The sequence below is a fragment of the Benincasa hispida genome, chromosome 10, assembly GCF_027475165.1.
Source record: "Benincasa hispida cultivar pf3 chromosome 10, pf3_genome.v1.1, whole genome shotgun sequence".
Taxonomy (NCBI): domain Eukaryota; kingdom Viridiplantae; phylum Streptophyta; class Magnoliopsida; order Cucurbitales; family Cucurbitaceae; genus Benincasa; species Benincasa hispida.
In genome coordinates, this window is record NC_143487.1 from 50,581,966 (window position 1) to 50,595,193 (window position 13,228).

At 33.4% G+C, this 13,228-nt stretch overlaps 1 protein-coding gene across 1 annotated transcript; it reads left to right on the forward strand.

Annotated features, from left to right (window-relative positions):
• Positions 1–7,340: 7,340 nt before the first annotated feature.
• LOC120088796 (short-chain dehydrogenase PC-15-like) lies at positions 7,341–12,924 on the forward strand. The gene is made up of 2 exons (XM_039046236.2): positions 7,341–7,739; positions 11,710–12,924. Exon 2 carries the CDS (start codon positions 11,838–11,840, stop codon positions 12,675–12,677), a length of 840 nt encoding a protein of 279 aa, XP_038902164.1. The 5' UTR covers positions 7,341–7,739; positions 11,710–11,837; the 3' UTR covers positions 12,678–12,924.
• Positions 12,925–13,228: the final 304 nt, after the last annotated feature.

Consider the following 13,228-nt stretch of genomic DNA (forward strand, 5'->3'; position numbering starts at 1 on the left):
TTAGACAAACTAACTCCATGCTGAAAAGGAAAAAGGCCCCATTTGGAGTTCTGCATCAAGTACTTGATCAATATCTTGTCAATGTACGATGCCTGAGACAATGTTAGCACTTTGTTCTTTCGATCCCGAAATATATGAATCCCAAGAACAAACTAAGCCTCTCCCAAATCTTTCATTTGGAATTGGGTTGCTAACCAGTTCTTAACTAAAGTTAGTAAGCCTACGTCATTCCCAATTAGTAGGATATCGTGTACATATAACACTAGAAAAACTACTAAACTATTGATGATTTTCTTGTAGACACAAGGCTCATCAACGTTTTAGTCAAAACCGAAAGATTTGATTGCAATATCAAACCTTATGTTCCAAGATCGAGACGCCTGTTTCAGTCCATAAATGAACCGATTCAGCTTCCAAATCTTTTGCTCCTGACCTTGGGCTATGAATCCTTCGGGTTGCACCATATAAATGGTATCCTCAAGATTACCATTCAGGAAGGCAGTCTTGACATCCATTTGCCATATCTCATAGTCATAATATGAGGCAATGGATAGAAGGATGCGGATAGACTTCAACATGGCAACAGGTGAGAAAGTCTCCTCATAGTTAACTCCCTCCACTCGGGTCTTTTCATTTTCCTTAATCCATCTGTCAAATGCATTCCAAACCTTTTGGTTTGCAGATGGGCTGGGAGATGGAAGACATTCCTCTGTTAAAACAAATTTTAAATAATCATCTGCTAGTACCGCGTTTATGTTCGATGTTGAAAAGCTGCGACCATTAAACTTATCGAAAGTAAGCAATTTAGAAGAATTCAACATGCTGAAAACATAAACAAATTCTAATCAGTAAATTGCTTTTATATCCAAACAAATTTCACTATTTATTTGTAATAATATTTTAGTGAGTCAGAATATATGCTACCGAGGGGCAGTCAAATACTTCTTCATTGAAGCAAGACATTTTTAACTAAATACTAATTCTAGAATAATTATTATTCCTATAGTTATTTAGTTGTCGTTTTTGGTCTAGAACTTACTAACACTTAGTAACTCTTGTAAGTGTAACCCTCCATTTTCAAACCTCAGAGGTCTGCCCCAAAGATGCTACCGAATTGGAAAGTAAAGGTTGAGAATAGACCTAAGAAATCCTATCCATTTCTGAAGTTTGAATTGTTCAAAATCCCATGTTACAACCCTACGAGACTATAACCATCGTAAAACGACTAGTTTATGTCGCCTAAAAATGACAAATAGGCGCAACATAGGAATCTCATGGTCCAAACTGATGGAAGAGACCGTAGGATACGTTGACACACATCCTTCTGCTGATGCCCTAAATCTTGTAGAGTCCTATAGTTTGTAAACACATGTATGAACAAACATTTGTGATGTAATAATATGAGATATTTTCTTCACTATTGTCTATGAATTATGAGATATTTTAGTTGCATTAACCACAAACCAATAAAATAAGATCCTTGGTTATCGTTGTAACTTAAGCATGTGTGTAGAGACATATGAGTGGATCGTGCCTTAAGCGATAACCTAAATGGTCTGTAGTATATGGATAAATAAGGGAAACTTTATCCTAGTGACACTACGGATACAGCCCACTTTGTAGATGTTACAAGTGTTGTAAAGTACTACAAATAGTCTGATCCTGATCATTCATGTGGAGACATGCGAGTGGGAGTATCCTATACAAAGGAGTTCGTATAAGACCGGGCCACAAAATGTTTAGTCTCATTATATAACATAGTTCATGATAGAGACTTTCATTTCACTAGGATGACCATTGGTAACATGACCTTAATCCTGAGTGAGTTGGGAACTCCTGCCTATGAGGCTTGCATTGGCGCAAGTGGCCAAATCGTCGACTCAAACCTACTACTTTGGGGATTCGTCCGATTGGGGAGTTGGGAACTCAGCTACACAAGACGAATTTCACTCCTTCCCCAAAGTAGGGGTAAGTAGATGGATTGCTCCTTTAAGAGCTGATTCCAAGGCTTGAACAATGTGGCATTACACCTTCTCATGGCTCGAGAAGTATTCACTCATAGTAAGACTATGATGTATTGTTCATTAAAGGATTTAGTGGTATTTAAAGAGTTAGATGTAACTATATGGGAAAAACGTAAATTGGCTCAGCTGTACTTACGAGCAATTTGTGAAGGATCATCGTACTATTGATTGGTTATATCCAATGGACACAGTAATATATCTGTAGTGCGAAGAGTGAAGCTATCGGTCTTTAGTGAAATGTCCGGCAGTTAACAGATGGTGTATCGTGATTAAAGAGTTTAATCAGTTATTCACGTACCGTTGGAGCTTTAAGCTAAAGGTTCATAAGATCCCCTTGGTAGCTCAATGGATTCAAGTTGAGAAACAGTTTTTGGGTTAGTTTAAAGTGTTCAAATTAACAAGAGGGGGTTTGATTATATATGATATAATTAAATTGATTCAATTATATGTGATATAATTGATTTGATGTATTAGATACATTGATTGGAGGAATTAATATAAATATGATTTATATTAAATGTCATAAAGGAGAAAAGAACTATGGTTTAAATATTACATATGATGTGAGATTAAAACTATAGGTTATAAATATAAGATGATAAATTAGCTATTATATTTATTTATAATAAAACAATTATTAGATAATTATTGGTAGTTATTTGTTTCTCCTTTAACCGATTGAATGGGAGGTTTCTATCAGTTTTAATAACTGAAGAATAAAATTGAAAATGGTTTTTATTTTTTTCATGATCGCAACACATTCGATAGGGTAAAAGAAAGAGCTATACGATAACCTTTGAGAGAGTGAACAATCAAGTATCAAACAGCGAGTTTACTAGACAATAGTTCATCATTACCCCACGATTGAGTACCAAGTCTATACGATAGACATTCTAATTCTCCCACTTACTCGATCATATACTTCCTACTTTCCTCTACCAAATCCACACAAATCCCACACCTCCTGGATTCTTACACCAAGAATACCAAAGCAATCGAGCGGTGGTGTTGAGTTTTGCTGTTCAAGGGTCGAGGATCGAGTCCTACTCAATTGGGTTCGAGGATCTGATAATTCGTGAATTCACTGGTTGTTCGCTGCCCTCGTTCTCGTGATCGAGTTTGCTTGGACGCTGGACTGGTGTTGATCGAGGGAATACGCGAAGAACAGTTCTTCAAAGGTATATCACTCGATCCTAGTTGGTTCTAACTTGAAAGCATGATGTAATTTACTCAATGATGCATAACTATGGTTATATGTTTGTAAATGCTTTATTCTTTCACAATGGGTTTGGAACGATCTTGCTTCCGCTTACTGGTTCTCTTGAATAAAAGTTCCTTCACCTTCGCCCACTTACTATGAATTACTTCCCCTATTCACCTTGCTATTGACCCATGCAAACACTTTTCGAATGAAGGTCAATCCGAGGGTGACACAAAGCCAAGCATGAATCTCACGGTGTGAACTCTTAGGGACGTGAGAGCTAAAAAAAAAATATCGTATATGTTATTAATCTCCCGCTGAAATGTTCTATTTGTTTTGGGTAAATATTTACCTAGGTATATTCCGGCTAATAAAACAATCTAAGTCTAGGTGATTTTCCAAGTATAACGTTTATATTTGGATTTAACCTACGATGTCTAGGTGATAAATCAATTTTAAAACCTCACATCACTCACGCATGCTCATAAAACTGGCTTAACAACGCTCAATAATTTAGTTATAATCCCCAGGTAGTAGGTGTTCTGTAGACCGTCAACTTAAGTACCTCCAGCCTTAGACAGAATTATATACCGATTGAGTTTGTAACCAAGGTTTTACAAGATAATGACCTATTTTAACTATTAAAACAAGTTGTTATTCGTTAACCCTAGGTGGGCATGTATCTTATTTTTGTTTTTAATTTTAAATGTCTAATTCATTTAATAACACTTTATAAAAATATAGACATACTATAACATACATCAAGCATTCCATAATTTAATATAACAACTTATATTAAATACATGAAATCCTAAATCATGCATACTATATATAACATATTATAACATACTTTCAATGCATGAAACATGCTTCCTATGGTGGGATTTAAATCTACATGGCATACTATATGCACTTACAAGATTTATTTAATTATAACATACATTCATAATGCATAAAAAATTAAACACGCTAATATGGACCAGTTTTGGCATCCTAAGCAAGCAAACAATCTAAATTGTCCATATCAGACAGCTATCACACATTAAAGCCCATAAACAAAGAGTCAATTACAACAATTAACACTGGATTGAAGAGAAATCTAATGCCAAAAACTAAAATTGTCCATATCAGCACCCATTTTCATACAACCTATGAAAATCACCCCACTAAACTAAAATTAATGCGAATTGAGAGCTTAAATTATGCTTTGATACAATTAATGGTGTTGACATTCAACATGCGAAGCAATTAGGATCTAAAGCACTCAAATTCCATCAATTTTAGCAATCAAGCAAGCATGTTCATATTAAAGAAATAGGATTTTAAAGTTATACCATAGAAGAACTCCTCAAATCTTCAAATCCAGCTCGAACTTCCTCCCGAACAAGTTATGGACCACCACTTAATCTTTCCTACTATTCTCTAAGACCTTAGATTGGATTGTGGGGTCCAAAATGAGCTATAATTGAAGGGAATTTTGGAGAGAAAAGTTGGTTTTGATGTTCAAGTGTTGAAGAACCTTTCTTCAAATCAATTTCAGAAAAATAATCATACATCTCCTTCTTCTTAGCTAAATTGAATTTGATCTTTTATCAAATTCAACCTGCCACACAATTGAACCATAGTTTGACACAATTCTCCAATTTCGTTTAATTTGATAATTAAATGTGTAATTATATCGTATATAATTACTGATTCCTTAATTCAAATTTGAACGTTTCAAATTTTGTCGTCATGCTATTCTAAGGTTTAATCCATTTGTGAGCTAGTAGGGGGACCTAATGGACCTACAGATCATGGGCTCCAACGATTTTAGATTAATTGGCTAAACTCTTTAAATCTAATTAATCAACATTCGTTAACTACCGGGTCACTCCATTAAAGCCCAGTGATTGTACTTCTCTCACTGTAGATATATTTCTGTCCACTTCCTTTAACCATAATCAGTAAGTAGACCCTTCACAAGTTGTTTGTAATAACGGCTAGGTCAAAAGCTCTTTTACCCCCAAGATTACATCTTGTTCCTTAAGTCCCACTGATCCTCTAATGAACAATTGGTTTGTGTCCAAACACCAAACTGAGTCCCTCTCGGGCCAATGAGAGGGTGAGGCCCCTTGTTCAAGACCCGGAGTCAGTACTTAAGGGAACAACCTCTCTACTATCCTTAAAAGTGGGTAGGAGCGAATTCCATCTTGCATTCTATGTCTCCAGCTATTTACTCAGTCTTACCTCTAAAATGGGAGGCTTATTGAGCCAGCACTGTTGAGTCAACCCTCACCCATGCAAATTTAAGGATAATCCTAAATAAACAGGAGTTCATAGTTAGCTCAGGAATAAGGTCAAGTTACCTAGGTCATCGCTTTGAAATAGTCAGTCTTAAACAGTAAACATCATTATAAAGTAAGAGTGATTTATTTCTCGTTCCAATTTTATACAAACTCTTTGCATAGGATGCCTCCACTCGCATGTCTCCACATGAACGATTTAGGATCACATCGTTTTACTAAATACAAAGTGGATCGCATCTGATAGTGTCAAAATAACGTATCAGCCTTATTCGTATACTATAGACTATTTTGACTAACTACTCGAACTTGATCCACGCTTATGTCTCCACATAAAGTCCAAGTACTCATGTAATAGCCATGGATCTTAGTTTATTGGATTTAGTTTTTACAAGTGCAATTTACATATTCAATAACAATTTTATTGAATAAACATCAATAACTTCTTTATTGCAAATAAAATAAGTTTAATTTTACAAATTGCAAGTTTTAGGACATACAACCTAACATAAGTCTCCTGAAGATACAAAGACTCTTCAAAGACTTCGACTTCAAGAGCACCACGCGTTCCGCTTCTTCAAGTCAAGCGTACACATTCAACTGAGAGAGAATCAGAGGATCAAGTACTAGAGATCGAACCACATCACAATGCATCAATATCAACATCTACATCAATTTAAGTTCAACTCCGCAAAATACATTTCTCCGGAAGCCTCGTGCCAACACTAATCCTTCAAGAAGATCATCAAGCCCAAAGGTCGGTCATCCAAGAAGATCAACAAGTCCAAAAGCTGATCATTCAAGAATATCAACAAGCCCAAAGGCCGATCATCCAAAAAGATCATCAAGTCCAAAGGTCGATCATCCAATAAGATCAACCAACCCAAAAAGTCGAACATCCAAGAAAATCAAAAAGCCCAAAGATCAATCATTCAAGAAGATCAACAAGCCCAAAAGCCGATCATCTAAGAAGATCAACAAGCCCAAAGGACGATCATCTAAAAAGATAAACCAACTTAAAGATTAAAGTTTATTTTAAACCCATCAAAGAATTATACATTACAGATTGTACTTGCTATATTGAAATCAATACAAATACAATGTTCAAATTCCACGAATTAAGGTTCTCCGGAAACATCGTACGAACAATGGTCTCTTTATAGATCTTTACGTGCATGGCCTTAATTAGCACACTCTATATCGTGGAATCAAGGAAAAATACTTGGAGTAAAACGTGTTGTGAGGGTCTCAACTAATGTATTAAAAGTTCAAGAGGTAACTCACTTTCTCTAATGAAATTGTTGTCCCGCTTCACTATGCATCAATTCAAATCGTTAGATATTAGTGTTTAAGTTTTATCTCCTAACTTTGCTCAGATCATTTTCTTCAAATATTTTATTTTATTTTAATCTTTCTATAACAGTCATTTGTGGGGAATCGTTGGAATCGATTCTTGGGCTTACGCCCATAGCAAAAGTAAAAAGAATCTCACATTGGAGAATTAAGCAGTGTCTTAAAGATATAAAAGGCATGCTAGAGGTAACTCTAAAGTGTGGTGGTGGTGGTAGAAGTATAACCTTTTCAACACGCGCATGCTACTACCGTCATTCGTCTGATAAGATGAGCGGGTTTAGGTAACCGCGCTTGCGCGAAAAAGAAATAATTATTTATTACTTATCTATTTTATTTTTTTCAACCTAAAGCTTAAACATTTATTCTCGTTTATGATTTATTTCTTGTGACTATTTTTCTTCCCATTGTGACTATTCAACCCTAGCCGTTCTGATTAACTTCTTCTTTAAAAACCAAGGAACACCGATATGAAAAATCAGGATTTTCCAATATTGTTTTTTGCACTCTCATCTACCTGTCCTTTGTTCCGTTCTGTTTTGAGCATCATTTTCCCCTTGATTCCAATCCATCTTCCGGTGAGTACATGCTTGAATTTGGATGCTTGCTAACCTTGAGGAGCAATCGGTACAACAATTGATACCGAGGTCGCCATAATTTCTTTCAGGGCAGTGGTTTCTTCCACTTTCCTTATCTTCATTTCAATATTCACTGCCTTTTCCACTTCTCGGTCGTCAACGATTGAAGTCGAATATATTTCACACCTTCTTGAAATTCAGGATCGCGAGAGGGCGCTTGCACATGTCCAAGTTGCATGTTGTGCCTCGTGGAGTTCTTCGTCGACTTCTTCCTAGCTTCGACTTTAACATTGTCTCAAAGGTACTGGTTTAATTTTCTTACAAGTTTCTCTGTTCACTATTTGACTGTGGAAAGAAGTACAAAGTAGTTTGTTAAAGAGATTTTAATTTGTTTTGTAAGGCACTTGGAAATTTAGGAAAATGAAAGAACTCTTGTGTACTGAAGTCAAGTCTGCTTATAGTCTCTATTTTTCATGTTCATATTTCTTGTGGTCCTTTTATATGTTGATTTTTATTGGGAAGAAATCAGGCGTATTCATTTTTTAAATAAGGAAGGACATAATGGAAAATTTTTATAAATTCAAACGAATTTGCTATATTTGTAATAGGTTTACCAAATTTTCCATATTTGAAAATAATTCTCCTTATTTCCCATATAAAATAATTTCCCTATTAATCTATTCCAAAAAAAAAACATTAGTTTTAAAATTGATGAAGGTTCTTGTAGAGCAAAGTTAAGCCTCAATTGCAAACTTATCCAACAAAGTTGATAAGTGAAATGAATTGTAAAATGATAGATTATGATAATATACTTTTTGAAAATGGACTCAAACATAGGTATTAACTCTCACATAAATTATTATTTTTGATTAATTAATCATATCTGAATGTTTATACTACTCTCGTACAAAAATGTTTATAGTCCTTAATCGGTTCTATTATGATAAACAATTAATCTTGTAACTTAGGCGTTAGAGTGAGAAAAAATGTTTGAAGGAGATAATGTAAATTCGTTAGGGTTTGATATTCTCTAACATATATGCTTTTATATTTTAATTTTACCTGATAACTTTAGATATAATAACTTCATAACTCAATCCATTGTCCATAGCAGTTATAGTTAATTAATTTGAAGTAAAAAAATTAATTAGTTAGTTATGGATAATAAAGTAGTAATAAATTTTGGATATGATAACGACTTGGTCCTAACTCAATGTAATGCTCAACCAACTCCTTCATTTACCAAATATGTTGGTAGCAATTAAAGTTGTTGCAGCAACAATCCATACTTTTTTCAATTTGCAAATTTATGGTGAAGAAGAGGGGCCAACCATGGGAATGAAGCTTTGAGATTTGGAGCAAGAAACTAAATTTTGAAGGAAAAAAAAACATGAAGAAAAGAAACTAAGAAATGAGGGAGATGAACTTGAAAGAACCAAGAAGATAAAAGAGAATAAAAAATAAAATGATTGCCACGTGGCACCATAAGAATAAACTCACATAGCTCGATTGAAAGATCAGGGTTTAGCGAGCCTGCACCTAAGTTTTGCTCTTTTTCTTAAAGCATAATATAAAGAGCAACAAGTTTTTATCCTTCCAACCAAAGTAAGTTAGCGTAATTTGACATACTCCCCCTTTAAGGTTGGAGATTTGATCATCATCTGTACTAAAACTGATAAAGAAAATTTAAGTATGCTCGTAAAGCTGATAAATGAAGGAAACATGAAAACTCATGTCGTCAATTGAAAATCATGGATTGTTAAAACATCATTTTGAAGTTTGTTAATTTTAGTCTATGTATTTTCAGTTATCGAACTTTAGTCCGCCTACTTTTAATAGATCTTAAATTTAATCCCTATTGCTAATTTATCGTTGAATTTTTTTTTTTTTTTTTAATTTTCTATTAACATTTTTACTATAAAATTTGAAAACATATTTACATGTTGCATTTTCTTGGAGAAAAATTATTATGATTATTTGATCAATTTCGATAAAATTAATTTTGAGGGACTAAATTTAAGATTTATTAAAAATACGTGGACTAAAATATATTATTTTGGATCACATTTTACCCCACCAAAATGGATCCTATTGAATTTAAATATCTTAACTAATAACCCCAATGACATGAGTTAAATTTTCACTTGCTTGATAATAATTTTGTTTATTACTTCTTTGTTTTTAAAATTTATGCTTGTTTTCTCCAGTTTTTTATTATGTACTTGATCTTAATAAAACACTTGAATTATTAGTCAAATTTTATGTTAGTTATCAAAAATATATTCTTTAATTATAAAATTTGTTTCAATTATATCCCAAACTTTGAAAATTTTTATTTTAACTCTCGAAATTTTGTTTATGTGAACCATTTGGGGGTTAGGACTAGAAAAAAAAACTATAAATTATAGAACAAAAAATTGAGAGAATGAAGTTGAAAGAATAAAGATGACAACATGTATGGTTCACAAACAATGTCATGTGTCTTTGTTGATACCTTCCCTTTGAAGTGACAACATTTTTTAAAACATATATTTATTGTTGTTCTCTTCAGAAAATATTAATTTATATTCCTAAACTTGTGGTTTGTATCAAGTAAATCATGAACTAATAATTGTATTAATTTAAACCCTAAATTTTTGTAAGTGTGTCAATATATGGTGTGTTTGGATTAATTTTGAAAATTAGTCATTTTAGAAAAATATTGAATTGTTTGACGATTACTCGAAATAGCTTTTGAAATACTTTCAAAGTTCATTTTAAATTTTTTTTCCCTCAAAATAGTTTACATAAAAATGATTTTTTTTTTAAGAAACATATTTTTCTCTAGTCAATCCAAACAAGTCCATACACTTTCTACCGGATTTTGTTTAGCTAATATCATGTGAAATTTATGATTTCAGTCAATTAATTGAAATCCTAATTTTTCATAAGCCAATCAATTTAGACTTTATGTTATAATGACCTTTGAAAATTATCCATGCATTGATTCTCAAGCTTGTGCAATTCTTCAAATGTCAGTTTTACAAAAAAGACGATTAAAGTAAATATATGTACGATTGTCAAAGAAAATTATGACTTAGGACACGTTTGTTTTACAAATTTTGCTATGAGATTTCAATTAGACATTTAATATATTTGTTTCACAAGATTTCACTTGTTAAAATCCAAGATGTTATTATCCAAAAAACTTTAAAATTGATCTATGTTTTTTGATATCCTCTATATATGTAATATTTTTATACCTAGAGTATGAAAAATAAAAATATAGCATGATTAATTATTAGCTAATAATCTAATATCGATTAACCATTGCTGTTAATTTTAATCAAATGTTAAATAAAAATATAGCATGGTTAAGTATTAACTACTAAATTTACCATTAATATTTTATGTAATCTTAACAATTTAATATGAAAAATTATTATTAATTATTAATATTCTAATTCATTTATATTTAGTTAATTAGATAAATGTTTAATTAATGCTAATATAAAAATATTCATTTACTTTTATTTTAAAGTGATTAAATACTTAATTAATATGACAATACATTAAATAATGGGATCTTTTAAATAAAGAAAAATGAGCTAATTTATTTACAAATATAGCAAAAATGTCATTGTTTATTAGTGCTAGACTATGATAGACCGCGATAGATTTCTATCACCGGTTTAGCTCTGAGAGACAGTGATATTTTACTATACTTGAAAATATTTTTCAGTATTTATCATTTATAATAATTACTCGAAGTCTATCGTGGTCTATCGCTAAGTGATAGAAGTCTATCGCGGTATATTGTGATCTATCATGATAGACTGTGACATTTTGACATTTTGTTATGTTTCAAAATATTTTCAGCATTTTATCATTTAAAACAGTTATCCTTAAATAATGCTAAATTTAATGTAGGACTATATTACTTGTTTTCTTACCTTTAATTAAGAGCCGCAAATATAGGAAAATGAATTAAAATATTATAAATAAAATAAAATTTCAATATCTATTTACCATAGACCGCGGTAGCCTGTTATCTATGTTCATCTTTATCATGATAGATATATTTAAATAAGACATTAATTATACTACATATTCAAATAAATTATTTCATACATTTAAATCTTAATACATATCATGTAACAATATCTGCGATCCAAACTTTAAATTCATTTAAGAAAGTCTTTTTTTTCCCCAAGTCTTTCTTCTTTGAGTGATTGCAAGGGCTTGAAGAGCTTAACCTTATCTTTAAATGTCGGGATTCCATTGGAATGTAGTTCTTGGATTTGCCGTCCGATATTAGTTTATATCAAAGCATATGCTGCAGAGCATATCCTGAGCACCCTCTTTTACAAATTACCATCAACAACGACCGCCATCAGCGCCGCCGCAAACGCTCAAAGCTATGGACAATTCAATCGTAGTTCTAATCACTGGCTGCGCCAAAGGCGGCATTGGCTACGAATATTGCAAAGCATTTGCCGAACAGGGCTGCATTGTCTTCGCCACTGACCTTCCTCAACGTGCCCACCAATTGTTGGACGGAAGTCCCCACAGAGTCCAAACGCTTGAACTCGACGTGACATCTGATGAAAGTGTAGCAAAAGCCGTAGAGACCATAATTTCAAAGCATGGCCGCATTGATATCTTGGTAAACAATGCCGGGATCGGCAGCAGCGGCCCGCTTGCTGAGCTTCCGTTGCAGGCTGTGAGGAAAGCTTGGGAAGTCAATACACTTGGCCAGCTGAGGATGGTGCAGCAAGTGGTACCCCATATGGCTTCTCGCTGCAGCGGAGTCATTGTCAATGTCGGTAGCATTGTAGGGAACGTGCCAACACCGTGGGCAGGGTCGTATTGTGCTAGCAAGGCAGCTGTCCATGCTATGTCGCACGCGCTGCGGCTCGAGCTGAGGCCGTTTGGTATCAACGTAGTGATGGTGATGCCTGGAGCTATAAGGTCGAATTTCGGGAGTGCGACAGTTGAGAATGTGAGAAGTCAAGAATGGAAGCTTTACAAGAAATTTAAAGAAAGTATAGAAGAGAGGGCAAATGCATCACAGAGTGGGAAATCAACTGATGCAGGGGTTTTTGCAAGAGAAGTTGTGAAGAAAGTGCTGAGGAAGAAGCCGCCAAGGCAAATTGTTTTGGGGCATTTGAGTGGCTGGTTATCCTTGCTTTCTTGGCTTCCACTTTGGTTGAGAGATCTCTGCTTCTCCTATCGCTTCAACTTGAATAAAAAGGTATGAAAACTTCAAACTTTTTGGTTCATCATGTAGTTTCATTTGGGAGTGAGAAAATAAGTTTGTTGTTCTTGTTTCTCATCTTGCATGGCTTGTATAGATGTAGTTGAATAAGATCAAAATCCCCATTATGCTTCGAGTCAGGAAGCTCAATTTACTCATTCCATAATGGGTATACTTCAAAAGGTTAATTATGTTTGTTGACTTTTTGGAAGATGATTATGAATATGAAACTAGTTTTCATACCTTTCAATGTTCTCTGTTTTAGTACTCATAGTTTCCATATTGCTTTTAGTTTTCAATAGTCCACGTGATGAATTATTAGGTTAACAAACCTCCCCATCTATCTTTTCGAAATGATATAATACTATCCGCTTTAGGACTAAACATTTATAGCTTTATGTTTGGAATCCACGAGATTTTAGGTGAATAAAAATCATATTGTCATTATGTATATATCTAAACAATGTGGGACAAATTGTGCATCATCAATAATAACAATGATCGTTCAAAACACATCAATATCGTGTTAGTTTCTGGCTACATTTATAATGATA

Excerpts from the sequence above, each read along its gene's own strand:
- LOC120088796 (XM_039046236.2), top strand. The coding sequence starts at position 11,838 with ATGGACAATTCAATCGTAGTTCTAATCACTGGCTGCGCCAAAGGCGGC.